Here is a 27,640-nt window from a genome sequence, read left to right as displayed (position 1 = left end):
GGTAGGAGAAGCCGCAGGACGAATCCAGTTGTGGTAAGTTAGCGCTGCCCACACTCCAGCAGGGGTCGGCCCGAAACGAATGAAAAGAACGAAGATTTAAAAGTGTTTGCCTGTCATATGTAATCAGTCCACAACCACTAGATAAACATAAGACTAGAAAAATAAAGATAAAAAACACAGTGCCGAGGTCCATAAGGGAAGGTAAGGGAAAAAGGGAGGGTAAAAAGCGGCGAGACGGACGGCAAGCCAAGTACACCGGCGCCATCTTGGGTCTCCCGACAAACAATGGCCGTTACATGCTGAATCACCTTATAATAAACTTAAAATCAACCCAAAACCCTTCTAAAGATATTTCAGTGATCTCTTTAAGGCTGTTATTGAGCTGCTCTATTGATAATTAGTCTAAGATATCACTGCATGAGGTTAATACTGTAGTGAAACTCTTTAAAATCAAAATTTGTGCAGTTGAGCCATATCTGTTCCTGGTAATGTAATTAAATCTGTAAGATTATGGGAATCAATGTGTGAACAAATTTAGTTTTGATTTGGCTTTGAGTGGATTTTTAGTGAGCTCTTGTTTCTGAGAGTCACTGTGTATCTTGATGAAAGGGAACATTTACTGCCCATGGAAGAGCATAGTTTTCCCTCTAAACGTTATCATGTCATGATAACCTTTTATAGGGACAACAAAGATGTGTTTCCTGTAAAAGTTAGTGCAAGTGGTCTGTAATGTGTGTCAACACTTATGTTACCTCATAGACCAGTGTGTTGCTATGGATGAAAGTGGAATAAGGAAGAGAAAGGAGTCACAGAATGGCTCCACTGACCTTACCAAAGACAACAAGGAGGTGGTGAAAGCCGTTGCCCTTCAAAAAGATGTGAGTATGAACCAGTGTGCTTGACTTTTATATACATGGAGGTTCCTGAGAACAAGTCTCACTAAATTTTCACACTAAAGGATCATCCTTACCTTTTTACAATAATAGAGCCTTGGAACTGAGTACCAGGCAGTACCACAGCAGCCGTCTCTACAGATTAACTCCATAATCATCCACTCAGCAGTGCAATCCAGACCCCTAATAAGCTCTATAAGACCTAAAATAAATTTATGGGAACTGAAAGGCTTTCTCAGGTTAAAATAGGATTATTATGATAGTCGTTGCTCTCATCCTGGAAAAATCCATTCACACATATTTTCCTGCAGACTTCTGTAATTCTCTGGCATAAAGAAAAGTCACTGGCTTTGTATCTTTATATCAAGCCCCACCAGATCGCTGTTTATTTTAATAGTTTTTTAAGATTTTACCCAATGTTTGCATCCTTATATCCTCAGGTAGGGCCCTTCTGGGAGGCTGTCTCACATTTGAAGCATAAATCTAAAAGTGACCACACCCTAGGCTTTAGAATGACCTACCTGAAGAGATAAGGCTTGGAAAATCAGCTACTTTGGTCTCTTCTTTAAACACATTTTATAGACTTGTTTTTATGTGATATTGCTTTTTTATTGCTTCTTAATTCTGCTGCGTGTCTTCTTTTATTATATCGGCATTTACAGTCATGGTAAAAGTAACCCTCCATCAATCCTAATTCAAGACAGTAAAAAAAATATCCAGTCCTTACTAGGTACTAAAATGATTTAAATAAACATTAAATGAACAACAACACATAGCATATTATACAGTTTCATTATTTATTTACCAAAAACTGAGCCAAAATGCAGAAGCAGTTTGTGGACAAACTAAGTACACCCAATGATTCAGTATCTTGTAGAACCACTTTTATTTGCCATAACTTGAAGTAATCATTATCTCATTGGTCTCTCACATTATTGTGGAGGATTTTTCCACCTAATTTTCTTTACAATATTGCTTCAGTGCTCTAAAGTTTGTAGGTATTTGTTTATGCAGCTTTTCAATTAGGTTCAAGACTTAGACAGGGAACTTCAGCACCTTGATTAGTTTCTTTTTTCAGCCACTTTGTTACAGATTTGCTGATGTGTTTGGGGTCATTCTCCTGGCTCATGACTCACTTTTGGTCAAGCTAGCTGTTGGACAGATAAATCTGACTCTAGAATACTTTTGTATACAGGAGTTAGCGGTTGACTAAATGACTACAAGGTGCCCAAGTCCTGTGGCTGAGTCACCCAAACCATTACCCTTCCACTAGTGTGCTAAACATTTGGCAAAAGTTGTTTGTGTTGATGTGGTGTGCCTGAAGGACATTTTTATCCAACAATTTCACCTGGCAACCCATGCAACTTTTCAAACTTCAGCTGTGCTGCCATGTTCTTTTTAGATACAAAATGCTTTGTCCTTCCAACCCTTCTACACAAACCATGTTTGTATAGTCTTTTTCAAATTGCACTGTCATGATCCGCAACATTTAACATGCTAGCGGAGGTCTATGGAAGACGCAGCTCTTGTTTTTTGGGCGGTCTTTTTTCCGAGCACCAAACAGCCTGACCTTAGGGAAAATTTTCTGGAATATTCACTCTTGACAACCAGAGATGGGCAGTAACGTGTTACAAGTAACACTTTACTGTAATCCGATTACTTTTTGTAGTAACGAGTGCAGTAAGGGATTACTATTGTAAAAAAGGTAAGTAGATTACTGTTACTTTCCCGTAAGCACGCTGCGTTACTGCGTTACTAAAACCATGTCTCATGACAATGACGTAAGCGAGTGCGACATTCGTGGCAACAGCTGTGTGCAGATCAACAATGGATAATATATCAGTGTGGGAGAGAGTATGAGCGTGCAGCGTTTAAAGCGTGGAAGTACTGACCTTACTTTGAGTTTCATTCCGTAAAAAGTGACAAAAACATTAGCGTCCGCTGCTCACTGCGTGGGAAGAAAACCCCTAAACTTCCGAGCAAGCACCGGCAAATACTACCAGGGAATGGGAAATTCACAGACAAACTCGCGGATTCTTCCACTGACCGCTGCGGCACACCTGCACCAGGGCAAATATCAGCCTGCTATACAGGTGAAAATAGAGCAACAGGACCGCTGAGTCTTTGATTTCATTTAATTTCTGCTGTGTTTCACTTGCATTTATTCGAAAGACTGAGTGTAAACACAAAAAATATTTTATTTTATGTGCTGGAATGTGCAGAAAATAGGTTTAAATGTCAAACAAATTTCTTCCACTCAGAGAATGTTGCATATAATTAAATTTTTGCTTGATGGATAAAGTTAAAAGATTAAAACTAATAAAACAAGTTTAAAAAGAGACTTTTCTATTTGATTACATTTTGTATGATGGATTATGCAGAGATAGTAGAATTGGGATGAAAGATCTATTGCTTTATTACCTATTCAGGTTGTAAATCATGTTTTTTAAAAAAAGTAACTAAGTAATTAATTACTTTTGAAAATAAGTAATCAGTAAAGTAATGGGATTACTTTTGGGAGGAAGTAATCAGTAATTAGTTACTGATTACTTTTTTCAAGTCACTGTTGAAAACATTGGGAAGTGTCTTGAAACCTCAGATTTATTGGCAGTAATAATTGCTTCTTTAACATGCCTTTCCTTTACAGCATTGTGTTATCAGACACTTGAATGCTTCAGACCCACAACTTGACAATGTTTCTGCTCTTAGAAGTGGTCATACTTGCTGATGATCAGTTAATCAAGTGTATTTGATTATTGGCAATTGGCCGGTACTCAATTCTCACTGAATGAGGTATACTTAGTTTTCTATTATTGTTTTTTTACATACTGCTTTTTGAATTTTGGCTTAATTTTTGTTAAATAAATGAAAAAGTATAATATAATGTTTTGTGAAACCATTTTTTTCTATTATGTTTTGATTAAAAAAAACCTTAGAATTGAAAGAGTGTGTAATTTTTTTTATATTGACTGTGTGACATTCCTCCTGTTTTCTTACTGTTAGTGGAATGTAAGCTGAACTAGTTAATTATCGCTTTGGTGCCACGGACACTGGTCAGTGACCTGGATTCAATAACCCCAGGATGTGTCTTTTCTGTATTTCTTTATTAATCAATACAATATAATAAGTATACTATCAAGTTAGGTTTGCCTTTAGCCAGTTTACATTACTCATGCTGGTTTACTTGTGAAAATTTAATAAGATTAGCCAAATTCTTGGAAAATACTAACTGAAAACTCAGAGGTTACTGGTTGTTGTGTTGATCCTTGGCCAAAATTATTATGATGACATCAGATCAACACGAACAAAGGGATATCAGGGTGTGTGCTGACATGCCACTGAAACATTGTGGTCAAGGTGGTGTCTTTGAATGTGCAAACTAAAGTGGTGGTCATCCTTTTTATGAAGACGGGACCATACTCTGTATCCTCCCTTACAAGATGCATGCAAGGGTACAAAAGAGAAGAGTCTGCCCCTTTGTTGGACCTCAGATTCAGAATGAAAAATGTGGTTTCACTCTGGTTGAGGAACATTAAACCAGCTCTTTATTCCTCTCAAGGATACTTGGGAAATTTCTAAACAGGTATAGAGATGACAAGCCTCTCTGGTTTTTTTTTTTCATGACTGGGTAAGGCTGTATGAGATCCACTGAAAGATCTGGAACACTTTTGCAGTGATTTAGACAAAGTACGAGTTTAGTGTGTGAATGTGTGTGTGAATGGGTGGATGACTGGATGTGTAAAGCGCTTTGGGGTCCTTAGGGACTAGTAAAGCGCTATACAAATACAGGCCATTTACCATTTAGTGCATTCTTACCCTTATCTCTTGCCTGATCTACTTATGGTGACTAAAAAATGAAATTACCTATAAAAGTGGCATTGATGTTTGTTTTCACATGTTGTGAGATGTGAGAATTTTGCCTTTAATGATAAGGGACTTCTTCATCTTTAATTTAGTCTTTAGCAGCTTACTCTGCCTCACTCAGCGTGGCAACGTAATGATGTCTGATTCAACCAGTTCTTGAGTTTGTTAACTGCTGCTGTCAACCAACTTAAAATCAAAATATGACACGGAAATGGTGCATCAACTATTTCCACTATTATTTCAGATCCCAAGAGCTGAAGCACAGCAACGCATAAAACCGGTGTTGCTAAAATACTTATGATGTTATAGAACACATGGGAATGATAGTTTCCTGAAAACAGTTACTGGCATTAAATAACTGAAAAAACACATTAATATTTTTTATTTTCCATGTGCTTGCTTAGGTTGGTCTGCTGAGTGGCATTTGTCTCATTGTGGGGACTATGATTGGCTCAGGCATTTTCATTTCCCCAAAGTCTGTTTTGCTGTACTCGGGAGCTGTGGGACCTTGCCTCCTAATCTGGACTGCTTGCGGCGTGTTATCTACTCTTGGTGAGACCAACATTTTAACTCATATTTCATTTTATTCAGCACCCAGTTCTGTTGCTATATCAGGAATCTAATATTCTTTTCAAGTCATGTAGACAAATAACGATGGTCAAAATAGGAACAAGCTCACACAGTATCACCTTTTGTTTTTCTGCCAGGAATATAATTTTTCATTGTGGAAGATGTTTTTACTGGCTGTTGAAGTCAAAATCATTATTGTGAGGATTTTTAGTGCACATTAATAGTCTTAAGATTAATTTCTTCTGTATCACACAAAGCTCACAGATACAAAGGAGATGTTCCCAAAAAGCGTAAAGAACATCGTTGTTTTATCACTCAGACACTGTGAACTGTTTGATGTGAGAAAACAATTAAATGTCAGTTAAATTTTTGTTTTGTACTATTTATACTAGCACACGCTATTTAATATGGTTTTAGTTTGTATTTCAGTTATGTTGTATTTAGATTTTGATTATTGTAGTTTGACAGAGTTTTATATAAGATGGGTTGCATCTAATCTGGAATTCCTGAATCTAATTATATGGATCTGAAGATATACTTTCTGGTCAACCTAACTTGAAAGTCCTGAAATTGGGTGGCACACTGGTGAAGTGGTCAAGACTGTTACCACACTTTATAAAGTGCAGCTGTATGACTGTATGCAGTATGGTAAGTGTTAGTTAAAAGCACTTTGAGTAGTCCGTACTTTTGAGTAGTCCGTACTAGAAAAGACTCAAAAAGCACTATATAAATATAATAATGTATATATATATATATATATATATATATATATATACATATATATATATTTTACATTTATATATAAAATTTATTTCTGGAAGCACAAGCACCTGCAATGTAACACAAAAATTTAGAAATAAACACATTTAAAACCATTTATTTTGAGCTTATTAAAACTAAAATCAGGTAAACGGGATTGAAAATGACCTGTATTTATATAGCGCTTTACTAGTCCCTAAGGACCCCAAAGCGCTTTACACATTCAGTCATCCACCCATTCACACACTGGTGATGGCAAGCTACACTGTAGCCACAGCCACCCTGGGGCGCACTGACAGAGGCGAGGCTGCCGGACACTGGACCCTCTGACCACCACCAGTAGGCAACGGGTGAAGTGTCTTGCCCAAGGACACAACGACCAAGACTGTCCAAGCCGGGGCTCGAACCGGCAACCTTCCGATTACAAGGCGAACTCCCAACTCTTGAGCCACAATCGCCCCATGAGAGCATAAGAAGCAAGGGAGATATAACGACCAAGCATATATGAGTGTCACAGACATGCAAGGTTTCTTACCACTGCTTTGAATGCATGGACTCAAGTTTTGAAAGTCCCTTCTTATGTGTTGTTTTACAACTTTCCTTTCTGTGTTTTTGTGATTTTATGTTTGGCTGTATAGGAGCACTGTGTTATGCTGAACTTGGAACCATGATCACCAAATCAGGCGGCGAGTACCCCTATTTAATGGAAGCTTTTGGGTCTATTGTTGCCTACCTTTACTCCTGGACAACTATTATGGTGTTAAAGCCTTCATCCTTTGCTATCATCACACTGAGCTTTGCAGAATATACCTCTACTCCTTTCTACCCTGGCTGCTCTCCACCTCTAATTGTCACCAAGTGTCTAGCAGCAGCGGCTATATGTAAGTTCATGCTTGACAGCAATAAACTATACACAAGTACAGAGTCACTTTAGAAGTTCATACATGACTATACTTTACAATGGAAACCACGGTTTTCAGGCCATATTAGCCATTTCAAGCTAATGTGTGCCTTATTTGTAAGGTGTCCAGAACGATGTCACTCCCCAATTTGCAGATGTAAAAAAAAAAAAACTTTTATTGAAATTAAAATAATTAAAGCCAACTGTGACGCCTACACATGACTCAGACCACACAGTATTCTTGCTATGTCTTTCTTTTGTTTGTTGCGCTTCCACAGTGTTTCGGGGTAAACACTTTCCAGCTGACTCCACTCTCCTGTCACCAGCTCTTCCTCGCTCTGTCAGCTTCTGGCTGATGTACAAGATCGGTCACTTTACCCCCCTTACCTGCAGGGACAAAATGGCCAGCCCTCCATTCGAGGTATCCATTTGCAGGACAAAAAGGGAGGGAAAAGTTAGGTGTGGGGACCTCCCCAAAGAAGGGCTTCTTCACCTACACAAATGCCGCCTGACACCACTCCATCCACTGGACCAGATCTGGTTCACCCTTCCGGGCATGAACTTGTGGTAGTACACGGGCAGGCTGTGATGGATGCTGTTTCTCCATCTTTGGGTGCACCTGTCCGCCCCCAAAGTGGTACCCCAAATACTGGACCTCCCTCTGTTCAACTGCACACTTTTTCAGGTTGGATCTGAACCCAGCTGCCTCAGGGACTCCAGGATCCCAGCCACCCATTGCACATGCTCCGCACATGCTGAGCCTTTTCTTAACCAGGCTCACCAGAGAAGCGCTTTCCACCTCTCTTCATGCTTTCACAATGTGGAGGTGACATATTTGTGTGGCTCCTCCCCAAGCGCACCACCTCATAGTTAACATCCTCCACTTGTAGTGTGACCACAAAGGGTCCTTGTTACTTGGTGAGTAACGTTCAGCTTAAAGAAGGAAGTAATGCAAGCACTTTGTCTCTCTGTGAAAACTGCCTGAGTCAACGGTGTTGACGTTACCGGATCTGGAGCAAATTTTCCCCAGATGACCTCCTCAAAGTGTGCAGCTTTGCTCTCAGGTCCAGGATGCATTGAATCTCATTTTTGGCTTGGACCTTTCTATCAGTTTTCTTTAATCAGGTGCAACACCCCTCGTGGCTTTCTGCCGAGCAGTAGCTCAAAGGCTGAAAGTCCTGTGGAGCCCTGGGGAGCCTTCCTCACTGCAAATAACAAAGGGTCTAACCAGTGATCCCAATTGCATTCATCCTTGTGAATGAACTTGCAAATCATGGAATTTAAAGTCTTATTCAGTTACTCCACCAACCCATCAGTTTGAGGGTGGTAGACGTAGGTCTGAACAGATTTAATTCCCAACAATTCCCACAACTTCTTAAGTGTGTGAGACATGAATGATGTGCCCTGATCAGTCAGTATCACTTTCATGATCCCAACTCAGGAGATGACCTGAAACAGATGAGCATTCCAGGAGGTAATACCCAGAGTAGACCATCCACCGGATAGCCATTCGTATCACATCCCTAGCAAATTGTTCCCAGAAATAGGGGATAGGCGTGAGTTATCTGCAGCCTTCACTGTATGCATTTTTCTTTTGAACTTTATGTGCAGAGGTATAATGGGATACTTGTGAAGATCCCTAGGAACAGAGTTCACCTCCATCTACTCTGCCTTCATTAATAGCCCATTTGCCATTGGGCATTATTAAAGGCAGAGTGGATTCGCCACCAGGGTTTGGTGGACCAGGGTTTGTGTGTTATCCGTGTCCACCAAAGCCTGGTGTGTACCCCCTTGACAACTTACTGGAATGCTGTACATCCCTCCTGGACCAGGGCTGGTGTTTGGAACAGACACAGATCCCAGCCGCCTGCACTTCCAGCACTCCTGTGCCACCCACCGTGGCTTGGATACATTGTCTGCTCCTTCCAGGGCCTGGGCAAGCGGACCAGGTAAAAAATGGTTTGTGGCCCAAAGCACCAGTGGCTGCTCCGCTAAGGAGGGGCCAGGGAGCCTCTATCTCAGTGCTTGCATGAGCTGTGGTCTCCTGGCTGGCTGTGGATCTCTGCTGCCTCAGTCCGTGCAGCCAGGTGGTCCTCTGCAAGGGTGACCGTGGCTTCCAAGCTTGCTGACTGATGGCAGCGGACCCAACGTGCCATTTCCAGGTCGTCCATGAACTGCTCCAGAACCATCATTGCCACGCCTCTCCCTCTGATGGCCGGGCTGCAGACACCTCACTGCTGTGTCATGCAGCTTCCAGGCCCACATGAACAGCTGGTCCTCTGCCATCATTTGACTGTCCCGGAACCGCTGGTGATGGTCTTCCGGGTAGAGGCCCAAGTTATCCATGACGGCCCGGCAGATGCCCTTGAAGCTTCGTCGTGAGGCCAGCGGCAGGCTCAGAGCCGCCATCTGAGCCACTCTGCCACTGGCCACTGTTACGCCTGTGGCTCTGAATGCCTCCAGAAAGACCCAAGGGTCGTCACCCTCCCCCATCCAGTATATCATCACCGCCAGTGGACGAGGGGGCGGTGGCAAAGTGACCCTCACCCACCTCTCCAACATCTGTGTCTGATGCTCGGTCCTGAAGTCTCCACAGCTGCTCTCTTTGCTCTGCTGCTTGCTCCACATGCATCGCAGCCATTTCAGCTGCCACCATCTGTGCCAGCAGTTAAACCAGCTGTGCGGTTTGTGTCCATCCATCCATTCTCTTCTGCTTATCCTTGTCAGGGTCATGTGGGGGCTGGAGCCTATGCCAGCTACCATAGGGCGAGACTGGCGACCTGGCCAGATCGCCAGTCTGTCGCAAGGCTAACACAAAAAGACAGCTTGCTCCACGTGCATTCACACTCACATTCACACCTGTGGGCAATTTAGAATTATGAGTTAAACTAACCCCTAATACCAAGTCTTCTTTGAAAAATCCATTTAATGTTAAATGTATAGGTAGGAAATTATATGATTACATTTTCTGTTATTTTGCAGTGATCATCACATCCATCAACTGTTTAAGTGTCAAACTGGCAAGTTATGTGCAAAACTTCTTTACTGCAGCCAAACTTGTAATCATTCTTGTCATAGTTGGAGCTGGAATCGTTCTGTTGGCACATGGTCAGTCTTCTTATAGATCTTTACATACAACTCTGTCTTTAAATGTTTGTGTTAATAAATGCTAACCAATGTTTAACCACTAACATTATTGTATATTATGTATTTGTGTCTAGGAAAAACAGAGAATTTTTCAAATGCTTTTGATGGCACTGCAACATCTTTTGGGGCAATTGGACTTGCATTTTATAATGGGCTTTGGGCTTATGATGGATGGTAATTATTTACTTGGTTTCATACTTTCTCAAGCTATATGTGATAATATGATGAGTATTGCTCTTCTGAATTCAAATAAGGGGCACTGTAACCATCCTCAGCATTCAGAAAAGAAAAGAACAAAACTGTTTTACATCTTTGTTTTCAAAAATTATATATTTCAAACTGCTTGCATTTTATCTTAAATAACCTTACTGATGTATTCAGATCAGGCAGTATTCAACAAATTACACTAAAATATTTTTTAGTATGCAGATACCACAACCTTTGAAGGTAGAAACGTGGGCCTTGATGATGAAACTGTGAAACCATTTTAGCTTTCTATACAATTACAGATGATGTACTGGTTGAGTATGTTGTTTTTAGTTATGCATTTCTGCATTACATTGCTAGTACAAGCATGTGAAAAAGTGTACCCTCTTTCTAAGGTTTTACATAACAGGAGATGAGCAAAAAATCGTCTAGATCTTACTAGATCTAGAACCATTAAATTACAACCTCATGATGAAATAGCTATGTCCAAATGCAGGAGCAGTGTATGAAAACTGGAATACACTCCAAGATTCAGTAGTTTGTAAAACCCCTTTTGGCAGCAATAAATTAACTTAGTCATTTCTTCTATGACTCTCAGTTTCCTTCATCATTATGGATGATTTCTGGCCCACTGTTTTTGCAATACTGCTTCAGTTCAGTGAGGTTTTGGGCATTTGTTTATGCACGGCTCCTACCACAGCTTTTCAGCTAGAAAGGGCTGAATTTTGTCTGAGTGACAGATATACCTATATTTTTTATTTGTATTTTTCACTCATTCTCTTGTAGCTTTGCTGGTGTGGTTGGGATCACTGCTCTCTTGCATGATCCAATTTAGCCAATTTTAGTTGGTGGATAAATGGTCTCATATTTGATTCTAGAATACTTTGGCATATAGAGGAGTTAATGGTCAACTCAATGACTGCAAGGTGCCCAGGTCCTGTGACTGCAAAACGAGCACAAATCATTACCGCTCTACCACCTTGCATGACAGTTGGTGTGAGGTGTTTGTGCTGATATAATTTCTTTTGTTTTTGCCAAATATTCTCCACTTTGGCCTCATCTTTGAAAAGAATATACTTCCAGGAATCTTGGGTTTTTTCAGATGTATTTGCAAATCTTGCTACCATATTTTATTAGAGAACTGAGACATTTTTCTGGCAACCCTTCCAAGCAAAACCATACTTGTTCAGTATTTTTTTATTTGTACTGTCATCAACTTTAACATTGAACATGGTAACTAAGGCCTGTAGAGTCTGAAATGTAACTCTTCGGTTTTTGGCAACTTCTGTAATCCTGGGAATATTGGCACTTGGCACTATAGATTCATGAAGTTCAAATTGCTTGCTTTAAAATGTATACATGCCTTACAACTCTTCTGAGATTGACGAATAGTAAAGTTGTTTCTCCAGTATCTTTACTAACTTCTATCTTTACTATCTTTCCCCCTTGCCTCTGTGTTAACACACACCTGAATGATCCAGACTAGAAAACTGCCAAAACTGCCAGTGATCACTGCAGTGTAGTTTATTAGCAGCACCGGTTGGTATTAAACCTTTTAATTTCCATGGAAAACATGATTTAGTGTCATTCATCTGAGGTTGTATTTAAAGGGCAAATAAAACATAAAAGACATAAAAGAATAAGTTACTGCTACTGAAGATGCTGAAGAGGCTAACTCTTTTCCTGTTTATTAGGCCAGGGAAACTGGACTTAACTGGGTTACTGAGTATGTGCATATACATTTGAGTCCAATGCTCTACTGAGAAGTATGTGTCATATATTTTCCATTTCATTACTTTTACAGGAGCCAACTAAATTTCATCACAGAAGAGCTAAAAAACCCAGTTAGGTAAAAACATGCCTTAAAGAAACTCTAGTATTAAGCAATAATTCACAAGGCGTTGAATTTTTTTAAAATATTTTTTCTTTTCAGGACCTTACCACTGGCGATTGTTATTGGGATTCCTTTGGTTACTGTGTGCTATGTTTTGGTCAATGTTGCTTACTTCACTGTTATGACCACAACTGAACTGCTTTTGTCTCCAGCAGTTGCTGTGGTAAGGATAACACTGGTCAATAAGCATCTTGCTACTGGCATTCATTCACCTATACTTTAACAAATGTTTACTTAGTGACTGCAAATCTGATAACCATTTTTATCTAGCTAGTAATATTAGTTTTTAGGTATGTTTCAAGTATTTGACAGTTACAGTAACTGGACAGAAAGGATGATGTGTTTCAGAATTTAAGAAAAAAAGTTTGGTCTTGAGAAAAGTGAAGACAAAATCAAAGAAGGTTTATTTTTGTGTTGATCCTGAAAAAGCTGCTGACTTCTCAGCTTGCCCAGCTTAAGTCACCATTAATGTGAGATGGACACGCTTGTAAAATGGAAACAGCTAAGTTTTCTCTGAGTACAAAACAAGCTTTCTGCAACAATAGCTGACTGCAGGGTCAAGACAACTGTAATGTAAAGGATGGATGCAAACAACCAAGGAGCTTTATTACAACACTGTCTGTAATAAAAGGAAGAGATTGTATTACTTTTTTGGTGGGAGATAGAAAATTAGACATAGTGATATATAATATTGATATTAAAGTGTCAAAATCAAGCTTCATATCTTGAATTACTGTAAAAACAAGTAGCAAATACAAATATCTTTTGTCAATCATTGAAAGTTAAAATAGCTGAGAGACGTTAACTTTTAAATTTAAATTCAGTCTGTAATAACTTATTACTGATATCAAATTTTAACAGACATAAATGAGAACATCCCCAAAAGACCTAGTTATTAATCCACATGTAGTATGCCTAAATTTTATTTATTTATGACAGTTGTAGATGAGCATAATAGCCCCTTGTTTTCATACCTTGTATTTTCTGAAACATTAGTTTGTATTTTTTTAGACTTTCGGAGACAGAGTCCTTTACCCAGCATCTTGGATTGTTCCTCTCTTTGTTGTCTTCTCAACATTTGGTTCTGCCAATGGAAGCTGCTTCACTGCTGGCAGGTAAAAGAGACATCTATTACATATTGCATGTCATGCTGATAGTTTGGCATAATCTAGATTATTTCTGTCAGTAGCTTTAGAGCGGTTTGAAGTGCATATTTATGTATGTGTAAAAATGAAACAACATCTGAAAATGAAAGTTAGAATCCTGAAGGGGATGGAACGAAAAATGAAAAAGAAAAAAATTAATAATGTAAACCTAATGTTTTTTGCTTAACAGATTGGTCTATGCATCTGGCAGAGAAGGACACATGGTGAAAATCTTATCCTACATTAATGTGAAACGCTACACTCCTGCTCCTGCTCTTATATTCAATGTGAGTCTTACGCATTTAATGACTCATTTTGTATGCATTCTAATTTGGCCTCAGATGATCAGCCATCTATTGTTTAAAACGTTATATGTCCTTTCACGGTGTGTTGATTACAGATTGTAAAAGTTTTAAATGAGCCCAAAAACCAGTGTCATTTCAAGTCCTATAAATTGTACATGCATTCTCAGATAAACAATACACTGTGTTGTTTCACTACATTGCATTTCACTGTTTAATTTTTCTCTGTTTTAGGGTGTTTTGGCTATTTTCTACATTATTCCAGCAGATATCAACACCCTCATTAACTACTTCAGCTTTGCTCAGTGGTTTTTCAATGGGCTGACAGCACTGGCTCTCATAGTCATGCGCTTCACTAGAAAGGACCTGGACAGACCAGTTAAGGTGAGGCTAGTTTATCTTTTATGCTGTTTGGCACAAAAGATCATTTTATTCATTTTGATGCCTTGTTAATTTGGATTGACAAACCATATCATACAAAAATGACCCCAATCAAGCCTTGAGATGAGGATTTATTTTATTTATTTTAACAATACCTAGTTATTAGTTAACAGAATAGTTGTGACCAGTAATAGAAAGTCAAATATATATGATTTTAGAAAGTTTTTTCAGTTTTTTAGAAAACATTTCTATCTGTTTTGGCTCATCTGTGCAATGAACAGTAATTTCTGTTTTATTTGTTAGTCAGCCATATTTAGCTTTTGTCTCAAAATGTAGTAGTAAAAGTCACTATTTTTATGATGTGTTACAACATCAAATATTAGACAATCAAACACTTCCTATGTACTTCTCTGTTCCCTTGAAGATACCGGTGGTCTTAGCAGGCATAATGGTCCTGGTGTCCTGCTACCTGGTCTTGGCACCCATCATTGATCAGCCAGAGCTGGAATACCTTTACTGTACCATCTTCATCTTCAGTGGTCTTATCCTTTACTACCCATTTGTCTACCGAAAAGTGAACTGGGGGCGCAAAATCATGAGTAAGTTTACATTTTTGACTGTAAAAATGAAAAATATATATGTTGAGAAGAAACGTAGAATTATATGATTAAATTTGAATAGGAAATAATGATTACTTAAGTGCTTGTGTTGGTTTTACCTCTAACTTCTGTTTCCTCATAGGGCCTATCACTATGCATCTCCAGCTGCTAATGGATGTAGCTCCTCCTGAGAAAACTGAATGAGAAGGGATAACGTGTTTCGGTGTCTACAGGGTAATAAAAAATGCTCTGTCTAGTTTTGGAAACAGGAAGTGTGCTCAAAGGGTTAGCGCCACATTTTAGAGCTCACTTCTCTGCAAAAGTAGGATGAAATGAAATAATTTAAATTTGTTGGTTCAGGGCTCAGAAATTGTGTTTATATAGAATGACTCCCACTCGGTTCGGTTCGATACTTTGGTGTCACGGTTCGATATTTTTTTGATACAAAAAAATGTTCATGCCTTTTTAATTTGTCATTTATTAAAATTATAAATATATATTTTAACTCAAAAGTACAGTTTTTAAATTTAATGTTTCTGAAACAACAAAATAATAAAAAAAATGAAATCTATCTGATCGAGAAATCACTCATCTTTGGAAAAGAGAGTTTATTACAGAGAAATGGCTCTGTCCAAAATAAAAGCTATACTATACCCTTCTTCTGGGGTATATTAAACAGCAGCATATTAAACATATCAGGTCCCCTTAAGGAGAATTATGTGCTAACGGCTGTCTAAATGACTCGGGTAAAGTTTGTAGCATGCGTGCTTGTTGGTTTTGTCTGCTTCCACTTGTCTTTGCACTAGGATGATGTCGGCGTAAATGTGCAGTCATATTCGTTGTGTTCCCACCAGTGCTGTCAGCAATAATCTCGTTAAAATTACATTAACGCCATAACGTGGCAAATCTCCGTTAACAAGTTACCGCGGATTGCCCCATGCGTGGGGCTGGACGGTGTCAACACGTTAACGAGCTAACTGTGCTAATGCACTAGTTCCCACCAATTGAGCATTGCGTGGCACATCTGACATGCTGTTTTACTTTTGTCCATGAGGCGCTTACCATCAGGGTTATGCTTCACATGAAAACCAAAATAGTTCCAAACGCCAGATCTGAATGAGGGTGGGGGAGGTTCAATTTCGGATAGCGTTGAGGCAGTTGCCATGTTGCAACGAGCTTAGCTTCTGTCTTGCTAGCTTGCGCTGCGCTCAGTGGATCTGCACTCGACAGTGCAGCCTAGGCGGAGTAGTCGAACGCAGATCCACGGAGTGCTCAACACAGACAGCATCGTCAGAAGAAAAGTTGATAAAATAAATAAAAAATGTTGTATTGTTCGATACATATGTGTACCGAACCGAAAGCACTGTATCGAACGGTTCAATATCGATACGAGTATCGTTGCACCCCTAATATATATATATATATTAGGGGTGCAACGATTCACAAAATTCACGGTTCGGTTCGGTTCGATACTTTGGTGTCACAGTTCGATATTTTTTCGATACAAAAAAAACGTTCATGCCTTTTTAATTTGTCATTTATTAAAATTATAAATATATATTTTAACTCAAAAGTACAGTTTTTAAATTTAATGTTGCTGAAACAACAAAGTAATAAAAAAAATAAATCTATCTGATCGAGAAATCACTCATCTTTGGAAAAGAGAGTTTATTACAGAGAAATGGCCCTTTCCAAAATAAAAGCTATGCTATACACTTCTTCTGGGGTATGCTCTCAGCTGCATATTAAACATATCAGGTCCCCATAAGGAGAATCATGTGCTAACGGCTGTCTAAATGACTCGGGTAAAGTTTGTAGCATGCGTGCTTGTTGTTTTTGTCTGCTTCCACTTGTCTTTGCACTAGGTTGATGTCGGCGTAAATGTGCAGTCATATTCGTTGTGTTCCCACTAGTGCTGTCAGCGTTAATCCCGTTAAAATGACGTTAACGGCATAACGAGGCAAATCTCCGTTAACGAGTTACCGCGGATCGCCCCGTGCGTGGGGCTGGACAGCCAACACGTTAACGAGCTAACTGCGCTAACGCAGTAGTTCCCACCAATGTAATTGAGCATTGCGTGGCACATCCAACATACTGTTTAACTTTTGTCCATGACGCGCTTACCTTCAGGGTCATATGTCACATGAAAACAAAATAGTTCCAAACGCCAGATCTGAATTAGCGTGGGGGAGGTTCAATTTGCCATGTTGCAAGGAGAGCTTAACTTTTGTCTCGCTAGCTTGCCCTGCACTCAGTGAATCTTCGTTCGACTACTCCACCTAGGCTGCACTGTCGCGCGCAGATCCACTGAGCGCTCAACACAGACAGCATCGTCAGAAGGAAAGTTGATAAAATAAATGTTCGATACATATGCATACCGAACCGAAAGCACTGTATCGAACAGTTCAACATCGATACGAGTATCGTTGCACCCCTAATATATATATATATATATATATATATATATATATATATCGCAAGCTAGCAAGACAGAAGCTAAGCTCGTTGCAACATGGCAACTGCCTCAACGCTATCTGAAATTGGACCTCCCCCACCCTCATTCAGATCTGGCCTTTGTATATATATATATATATATATATATATATATATATATATATATATATATATATATATACTGCTCAGAGTGATTGCTCAATGCTGAGATGAACAATCACTGTACAAGCAACTGTTTTATTTAGCCACACTGCAAAATGTTTTTTATTTGGTCAAAGATCACTTCATTCTACTCCTATTGGGATTCTCAGTGAATCGATTTGAATCAGCACTTGAGCAAAGGGAATTGTAAACATTTTAATTGTGTTGTAAATGACTGAAGCACATGAAGACCTCTCAGATGTGTAACTTTTTTTGTTGTTCCCAAACATCAAAGATTTGTAAATGTTTGTGCATTATTTTTTAACAATGCTTTCTCCCCTGAGTTATACTGTAATGAGGCTATTGTGTTTACATGATGGTTTATGAAATTATTAATCTTATTGGTCATGAAATACACATAAAAATAAAATGTTCGTGATTACAGCAAATAACCGTTCTGGTCTTTTTCATCTTTTTGCTACTTTAACTAACTGCTTAAATATGCTCTGATATGGTCTTTTTCATAATTGCAGTTGATGGATAGCACACAGTGATTCTAAGATATAGTCGCCTTTAATTAATAGAAGTACTTTTACTTGGATGTGTTTACGCCTACTTGACGGCGTACAAAGATCCTGAGCGATGAAGCGAAGATTTCCAATTTTGACACATCAGATGGTTATGAAAAAGTGTTTCTTTCTTTCAGGTCCATGTGCATAAATTAATAAATGTATTTTGATAGGAAAAATACGCTCAGTGGACATTTTTTTTGTTTTTTAGCTAAAACATGCTTGTACTGGGTTGGGCCCACTTTGGCATTAAGAACTCTTCATGGAATAGATTCAAAAAGGTGCTGCAAACATTCCAGTCCATAATGACATGATCAATCTGCAACATCAGACAGTTGTTGCAGATTTGATGGCTGCACATCCATGATGCAAATCTCCTGTTCAGCAACATACTGAATGTGCTCTACTGGATTGAGATTTGGTAACTGTGGAGGCCATTTGAGTACAGTGAACTCATCACCATGCTCAAGAAACCAGTTTGAAGTGATTTGCAAAACGTTCAGCAATAATAACTAGGTAACTGGTACCCAGGCGGTGTTTAAATTATGCTTAGTGGGTATGAAGGGACCCAAAGTGTGCCAAGAAAATATCTCCACAGCATGTGGGCTTTATGTCAGAAGCATGTATTCTGTATAGAGAAATGGCAGAAAGTTGTAATTTAACCACAAACAATGATCTTTTTCAAAAGCCAAGTTCTTTAATAGCTTTAATGCATAACATTAACAACATTTTAATGCCTAAACCAAATGATTCCCTCCTCCAAAGTCCAAATGTCTCTCAAAAGAGGTATTTTATTTTGTGTACGCAGACACTGATCAGTACATAGATCAGTATCTATGCAGAGCCAACTGATAAGGAATTGTTTTCCAGGACGTGAAAATAATGTTGAGGAAAGCCAAAAATAACAAAACTTTGATTCCAGGAATTGATAGATGAAAGATTATGGCTATTTCAAGGGATGGCAGTCAAACAAGCACCTTGTGAATTATTACATGGATGAGAATGCCAGTAACAACACTAAGAACTATCACTTTACGCCAGTGAATTACAAAATCAAGTATCCTAACATTCATTGTCAATCATTAGTAGAGTGCAGAGTGACTGGCCTGTCTCCACTTAATTGTCCACCAGATGTCAGTACAGCACTAATATGTTTATATAACTAAAACTATAGAGAGGGTCTGTGTCATCACACTAATACCCCTCATATGCATTATGTATACTGAATAATTCCACTAATTTTGTGTGTTTGAAATATTGGGAGTATAATCAGCTGCACAGTTGGATTAATAGTGAAAAGAGTGAGGAATGGTACATGTCCTTGTTAATGATATTTTAATAATTGATAAAAAAAAAGTAGTGATTAGAGATAAAAGGATGTGGACATCTAAGTTAAAGGTGTTTCTTACTAATGAGGTATGAATTACTTGAAAGAACAGCCTCATGCAGAAACTTATTTTGGTCTTTGTTGCCCTCTACTGGCCAACATTGTCCTGTTTTTTGGTGTAAAATTTTAGTTTTTTTTTTCTCCCAGAAGGGCCGGTAAATCTGAATTGGCTCTGGACGGTAGACATTTGCAGGGAAGCTGATAACTAACTTCTGCCAAAACGGGTTGGAACTGACTGTAGGATCAGCATGCTGGTTGTGTAGCCCGCTGTATTTGGCTCTGTTTAAATGCACATGTTACAGCAGGATGTTATCCTGCAGAATCAACTCAACAGGTTCCACATAAAGAGAAATAAATGTTGACAAAACACATGGCTCTCCTGGAAATAGATAAGATTATGATTCAGTGCACATCGCCATTAAATAGAACTTAACAGGCTTATTCCATCATATATTTTCTTCCTCAATTTGGGGGATGAAAATTTGAACTAAGCAGAGATGAGCAGTTACGTTGTGTTTCATCACTCTTTAATGGGCATGGGGTCCCAGAGTGAAAGAAACAACATTTTTCATTTGGGTAATGGGCAGAGAAAGTAAAGCTGACCAATCTGAATTCAGAATAAATTCTGCCTTTATGTAGTGTTAGTGAGCTTGAAATGGTGCTGACGTTTGAGTGGTGTTTAGGGATTCGACGCCATTAAAGAATGGGTCAAGTGACATCAAGAGACATCCATACTACACTCCCTCAAATAACACAAAGATTTGATTTGTGGTTCTGTTGTATATGTGCAACTGACAAAACAAAGCATCATTTATCATGATGGCAAGGTGGCTAGACACATTAAGTAGTTTACTTCTCAGTGTAAAGTCATGAATACAAGCCTTCTAAAAAGATCAACTGCATACAAATTGTGTTTTACTGCTTTGACATTGTCGTATGTCCAGCAGACAAAAGCACAATTAATTGACATTTTGTATTTTTAGAATAATTGGCACGTCATGAAATGAAAAATATGACAAAGAAGACCCAAGACTGTTGATCAGCTAAAAGACAAGATACAGATGAGAATGGGACAACAGTCCTCTCCCAAAGTCCAGTTCTCCTCATTTACAGACTGTTTTTAAAAGATGAAGGGCTACCATGCAATGGTATATCTCTCCCAGCTTTTTTGAGATGTGTTGCCAGGAAATTCAAAATTAGCCATTTTTGTCTTGAAATCTAACTTTTTTCAGAGTTGGGATTGTAGGGGAGAAAAAACCCCAACAACAACAAAAAAGCAAAATGTACCCTTTTCTTCTATTATAAAAGGACTACAAAGATATATACTGCTGGTTAAAAGTTTTAGAACTCCCCAATTTTTTCAGTTATTTATTGTAATTCAAGTCATTCAAGTCCAATGAAAAGCCTGAAATGGTACAAAGGTAAGTGGTGAGCTGCCAGAGGTTAAAAAAAGGTTAAGGCTACCCAAAACTGAATAATAATGTACATTTCAGAATTATACAAAAAGGCCTTTTTCAGGGAACACAAAATGGGTTAACAATTTAAAGCTGTTCTCCAGCAGTGGAGGTTGATCAAGCCTTGAAAGCTGGTGCTACTAATTCCTACAGATGTTCCAACTTTTCTAGATTACCTACAACCCCCTCTGTCTGCATAAAAGCAGTGAACACGCTGTGAGCATCAGTTGAACAGTATTGTACTGCAGTGCAGGTAGTGTGTTGCTACAAAAATGGCAAGAAAAGGGCAATTAACAATGGAAAGAGACATTGTTAATTGTCTCTCTTCCATAACATGTAAAAATGAACATCTTTCCTTCAGACACATTGCAAAGAAAGTCAAAGTGTCAGTGAGTACAGTTTCCTTCACCAACAAAAGGCACTCAGAATCTGGGGTACACTCTGACAGGAAGACATCCGACAGACCCAAAGAAACAACTGAATCAAAGGACAAGTTTCTGAGAGTTAACAGCTTGCGTGATAGGCGGCTCACAGGACAACAGCTTCAAGTACAGCTTAATAGTGGTCATAGTAAGCAAGTCTTAGTTTCAACTGTGAAGAGAAGACTTCGAGCTACAGGTTGCTACAGCAAGAAAGCTGCTAAGACGACAGAATAAGACAAAGAGGCTTGCCTCGGTCATGAAACGCTGCCATCGGACTACTGAAGACTGGAAGAAGGTATTATGGACTGATGAGTCAAAACTTGAAATCTTTGGTTCATCACTCAGGATCTTTATATGCTGTCGAGTAGGCGAAAAGATGGTTACATAGTGTGTGGTCAACTGTCAAACACAGAGAAGGAAGTGTGATGGTCTGTGGCTGTTTTGCTGGATCCAGAGTGAGAGGCACCCTGAACCAAACGGCTACTACAGCATTCTGCAGCGCCATGGAGTACTCTCTGATATGCACCTAGTTGGTCAGGGGTTCATCCTGCAGTAAGATAATGACCCAAAACATAAGTCGCAGCTATGCCAGAACTATATCAGGAAATAAGAACAAGATGGTAAACTTGAAAACATGGAGTGGCCACCACAGTCTCCAGACATAAACCCCATCGAGCTGGTTTGGGATGAACTGGACAGAAGAGTGAAAGGTAGCTATTTTGATGAGTCCAAAATTTTGAATACATTTTGGTCTATAAATTGATTTCATGTTTTCTTTTTTAACTCCAATTGCTTATTTGTAATATGCTTTCATTTCAGAGTGCAATGAGACATTAAACTGCATAACCGTCAATAAAAACCTGTAACAAATTGGAGTGTTATAAACCTTTTGACCGGTAGTGTATCTGGTTTATTTTGATATTTCTCAAAAAACAATTTTAGTCTCTTTGAAGGAAGTGCCAATATATTAGACATTTAAAACATAGTAGAGAGACCCAAGATTGTATTCATAAGGGGAGATAAGTAAAATAGCTGAAAACCTTAAATTCTATCGGTGTATTGACTTTTAGAATTTTTTTTAAATTAAGTAAAAAAAAGAATCCTGCATTAAAATGTTGGGGAGTAGAAGGGTTATAAGACACAAAACAGGTACAACATTTTTTAAATTTTTACTTTTCACCCACCACTTTAGATGTACATATAGCAGGCAAACAAATTAAAACTTCTGCACACTGGAATGTGGTGTTTTGGTTCCACTGTGGGGATAAAAAAAGCTGTAGTTCCACCTAAAGTAGGGCACCTGATCACTGTACAACTCTTTGTACCTTTTGAACAATCACATTGAGGGACATATTTTTTCTTGTACTCATGGAAAAAATGGGATAGCTCAAACTCTGTGCAGATAAAAAAAAGGGTTTCATTTGGTCCTGCAAACTTGTAGTGATATATTCAAGTGCAGTTTCTTCAGTCTGTTAATTGCCGACTATGGCATGTCTTAATCAAACTTTGCATTAGTCCTGTGATAGATTGATTGAACATTAATATGCCAAAAAGTCTGATGAAATTGAATGTGCACCCTTATATACACAAGTCTGGTGCATAGACATTCAACTGCTAGCACACACACACACACACACATTGCACTCAAATATCATCTCATTAATGGATAGACAGCTCTGATGAGAACTCATCTGCATATCATTATCATCACATTACTGTGCTTTTCCAATCAGTTACCGAATTAGCATTTGGATTAGAACCTCGCAATCATCCAGCGACCTTTCGAAAAACTACATTATAATGTGTTGCTAATGAACATATGCTACAAATGAAGTCTGTGCTTGTTCTGAAGGCTTTTGGATTATCAGAAATAATACTTTATGAATTTGTGGAGAAAAGTATTTGGTTGCTTATTTTAATATTAAAAAGTTTTGAGTTTAAATTTCCTGAGCTAGCCCACCGTTTATCTGACATTCATAATATCTGGCTTGACTTACTCACTATGTTCACAGAGTATTTTGTGATGTTGAATGTGGCTTAATGGTTAGAGCCGAGGTAATGTCCAAGTTTAACTCTGAAGCGCCTCTAGAAAATGCACTCAGCTCACTTATTTGGGCACCTAAGGGCAGAGAAAAGTCACGGTGAAATTTAACTTTGCTGAAGAGTCCAAACACAGAAGCCAGAGAAGCACTGAAATAGAACCAAGTATCACTTAAACTGCCAGCATAGGAGTCTATTATGTCAACATGACCTGTTTTCCTCCATTGGAGGGCACACTTGAATAAACAGAAGCAGTGAAGGGAACCCAAACCACAACATGCACATGTCGACCTTTTTTACATATTTCTATTTACATTTGAACACATCCCTGTAGATTTGTGACTTATCCCCACCTGGCACTGCTCCCAGAATTTTTCTGGGACTGTGTTTTAATGTTAAGAACATAGTTTTAAGAACAAGATATTCATTTTAATTATTAGGTTTCAAATGATTATTCTCTTACAAATGTCCCTTTAATAGCTTTGCTTAATAGCCTTTCACTTGTCATCATGGATGTCTTTCTTTTTTTCCCCATCCTGCTGCCGATTTCTTACAAGTGTCATTTCTTAATTTTGCAGTTTAACAGCACAAGTACCTAAGATTATTACATCCAGTGAATCAGCTCAGTCATGTCAGATACAGTAATATCAGTAATTAAGTTTGATCATTTTAGCAGCCATACATTATGTTACCAATCACGTGAGACTCTTACAGTCTACTGAAATGATCAAGTGTTTGTTTTATATCTTTTACATTGAGGCTGTAGTTTGAATGTCAGGTACTGTAACAAGGGTCCAAAAGTAAAATATATTTCACATTGCTAATGAGCCTTACAAAAAAGATGCCCCCAGAACAGCTTTAATATATCTTGGCATGATTGTCAGGACCACAGATCTTCTATAGGGTTTTCCCACATTTGTTGTTTTAATGATGCTGTTAGACAGTGCTGTCAGTCCAAAATCTCCCATAAGTGCTTAGCATATGATTTATTTTCATACCTCTTCTGACCTATAGATGGGAACCTTGCATTCCCATCAGGCTATAAATCTTTAACCCCATGATAAAGGTGATCAGCAACTTTATATTGATTTTAAGTGACCCTTTCTGTAAGGAGCAAGCAGACCCAAACGTAAGCAGCAAAATACCCCTGAAAGCACAACAGGGTGTGGTTTGACTAATTTTTTAGTCCAACTGTATGTAAGTAGTCCTAAAAAAAAGTCAGAACTAAATTTAAATTGAAATATCTGTTTTGTAATTATTTAAACTCTCTGGCACTCAGCATTGTTTTCACTCTGCACCACTTGGCATTTTGTGTTGCCTTTCACATGTTCATCATTCTTATCTCATAAATGCATGTTTTTTATTTGCTTCGCGCTTCATACGGTTTCTGCTGTAGATGGGAGTGCTGCTGTTAATCAGCTGTTAATGACACGAACTGACCTCTGCTTTCTCTGACAGCTCAACAGGGTCAAACGATAAAAAAAAAAATCACTTAGTGGAGAAACGATTGTGAGTTTGGGGATAGAAATGTGGTGCCAGCAGAGAGACAATTGCCTCTCAACTTATTTTTTTCATACTGCTATGTCTTATCTGTTTTTGCATGCAAGCTATTGTTCTTCCATCAATATAAGAAGACGACAGTGGATAAGATGGGTAAGATGGATAGCCTAACTGTTTTTTTCCACTGTGCTCTCCTCTTCTGAGATTTCTTAGCTCCTATTCCTATCATGATCTCTCTCTGTGCACTTTCTCACACGTCCCTTTTCTCTCCCCGTTTTTCTAGCAATGATTTTTTTATTATATTTCCTTTGATCTTCCTCTTCCTCTCCAGTCGTTGCTCTGCTGAGGCTCTTCACTCACTTTAATTGAGCAACTTAAAGATCAGTGGCTGATGCTATCATGAGCAGTCACTCAAAGGTGAAACCACAGTTGATTATACTTTGAATATGTATGCGTTAAAAATATTTGGAATAAACAGACATATTTGCATGTTTATATTTTCAACATTTGTATGCACATAGCTGTGTTTGCTTCTGAAAGTGTCTGGGGTAGGGAGTGGAATTCAACATGTAAAAAGAAAAAAAAAAGTGGAAAGCTGCTTGCTAATTGTATTGCTGTGCATGCTCTCCTTTTGCACCCACTGTAGTTTCTGTCTGTTTAGCAGCTCTTTGATCAACAGATGAGATAGTAGGAAGGCTGCCTATGCTGGATTCCCCGCCTGATACACGGGTGGCTTCACTACACATTCTGCACACAGTGGGAGGCTGGACTTTTAGTGTGTGTGTGTGTGTGTGTGTGTATGCGAGTGTGTGCAGGCATAATAAATGTGTGTCAGAGACAGAAAAGGAAAGAGGAAGAGATATTTAACTAAAGAAAGACAGTAAGTGAAAGAGAGGAAAAGAGACATAATAAGAAAAACAATTGTGGGGTGGGGGACTCGGATAGGTAGTGCGCATTGTTTTTACTGGCTGCCTGGCAGGGTCCTCTCTGATGTTTATCCTCGCTGTGTATACTTCTAAACACTGCCTACAGTCACCGCTGCTTCACAGCCAAGTTCTGATCTCTCAGCTTGTTGTCAAAGGTGTTTTTCCTCGTCTGTCAATGAGCGTTTGTGCAGCTGAAAACTGCACATTGCTAAAAAGGCATTTGCACTCAGTGTCATTTGACCGACTTCACTCAGCACACAGCAAGTGCAATATATTACACTGCATTACCAAGTGTTTTGCAGAAAGTTCACCGCAAGGAATGATGTGACAGACTCACATTGAAATAATAGGAAGAGTGCGCCAGCTCTTTTTCACTACAGATCTTTAGTTAGTAGTGTTTGTCATTGCGCAATTGTAAAACTTCCCCAAAACTTTGCAACTGTAAATATCACAGACAGACATCCCATAAAAGAACCAGTGTTCAAACTCAAGATGGTGCACAGTGCTTACGCAAATCAATAATGCTGTTGACTAAACTGTAATTGTGTTTTTTGATACACCCCTCACACTACAAGCTTAACAGGCTGCTTGTCTCCAGTCAGTAACAGCCAGCCTGCCTATCTGGGGATGTCATTAAAAGATAACAAAGACTCATTTATGTACAAATGTATTCACATAGATTTCCCATACAATCCATCTTGTAGAGGGCCTGTCTCTCATAATAGAAGTCATGAATCAACTCCCTTTATCGACACATGGGCTAATGCAAGTCCAGCTGGTTAATCAGCATATTGTTAAGGCAGTGATTTGTTACTATACCTATAAACAAAGATATTACATTGGTTACACAAGGGGTATGGAATTTGAGATATTAGATTATACTGGTTTACCCCCAACACATCTGTTTTCTTAACTACTTATCCAGTTCAGGGTCATGAGGGTGCTGGAGCCTGTCCCAGCTGTCATTGGTGAGATGCAGGGTATATCCTGGACAGGTTGCCCGTCTGTCACAGGGCTAACACAGAGAGTGACAGACAATCATTCACACTCACATTCCAAAAATTAGATGTACTGCAAAATTAATGAACCTTCACCTCTGATCGAACTCTGTGAAGATTCACAGATTATCCTGACTTCTGCTTCTTTGAAGTGAAAATACATTTTAAAACTTCCTTTGTGACTAGAACTTTCTTTAAAGAACAGCCCTTCAAGGAGCCAAGCTGTATCAAGGACGTTCCTCATTGCATTTTTACAGGGCGATCATGTTATGTGAGGAGCAAAGCCTGCAAAATACACAATCCATATCCCTCAGTGAATTAAAGACGGGTCAAGAGACTGCAAATGCATGTTATCTTACTGGATCTACATGCATATCAAAGATAATCCATAACAAGGGGTACAAGGGTTTGCATGTGACATCACTGTTATGGATATTTTAAGTGAGCTGAATTTTCTAACCCATGCTTGATTTAGTGTCTAATTAATTCCTTAAGTTCTTGTGTTTATTGCAGGGGAGGGGAGAGAGGATATATGGCATGTGAGTAAAGGGGATCGTTCTTTGAAGTGGTGTACACCAAATCTCTAGAGGACAGCCAAGCCTGAGGCTGGACTGAGGCTTTGGAGAGAAGCAACAACTGCTTTTTCACTGTGAGGCCAAAACTGGGGCTTGTCATGGCCATGTTTGCAGCACTGAACTATTACCTGTTTATTTGAAATAAAGCATCCCATCAGAAATATAGTATCTTAAGATAGTAAAATGCCAGTCAAAACTATTTAGCTTTGGGTGAGACAAAACTACAACAAACAACTAATCTGTGCTAGCTATTGTTACATTCTCTACTGGAATACATGCTCTAAGCAACACTGAAAAACGAGATTCTGCAATTCCCTGTAGCATCACCCTCCCTGTGCCTACCAAGCTAATGAACTATCATCTATCTATCTTCATTCCACCCAAGGCCCACTTGTCCTTCCCTGCAGAGAGTAGCTACTTCTTGGCAGGTCTTGCTGAGGGGAATTCAAGCCTCCTGGCTCTAACGTAAAGTGTTGTGTTTTTCTGAAAGTCACTTTAAGGTGAGAAACAGA

General features: G+C 38.9%; 1 protein-coding gene across 1 annotated transcript; it reads left to right on the top strand.

Annotated features, from left to right (window-relative positions):
* The first annotated feature begins 512 nt into the window (after positions 1-512).
* On the top strand, positions 513-15,116 carry LOC146393537 (b(0,+)-type amino acid transporter 1-like). The gene is made up of 12 exons (XM_084924689.1): positions 513-878; positions 5,162-5,309; positions 6,725-6,967; positions 9,970-10,095; positions 10,209-10,308; positions 12,146-12,190; positions 12,275-12,398; positions 13,247-13,350; positions 13,571-13,667; positions 13,917-14,066; positions 14,488-14,662; positions 14,805-15,116. The coding sequence occupies exons 1-12, from the start codon at positions 774-776 to the stop codon at positions 14,864-14,866; spliced, it is 1,479 nt and encodes a 492-aa protein (XP_084780815.1). The 5' UTR covers positions 513-773; the 3' UTR covers positions 14,867-15,116.
* The last annotated feature ends 12,524 nt before the right edge of the window (positions 15,117-27,640 follow it).

This window comes from Perissodus microlepis, chromosome 1 (assembly GCF_051167445.1).
Source record: "Perissodus microlepis isolate ML-2025 ecotype Zambia chromosome 1, ASM5116744v1, whole genome shotgun sequence".
NCBI lineage: Eukaryota > Metazoa > Chordata > Actinopteri > Cichliformes > Cichlidae > Perissodus > Perissodus microlepis.
Note: the sequence above shows the minus strand (reverse complement) of the source record. Positions and strands in the feature narration are given on the sequence as shown.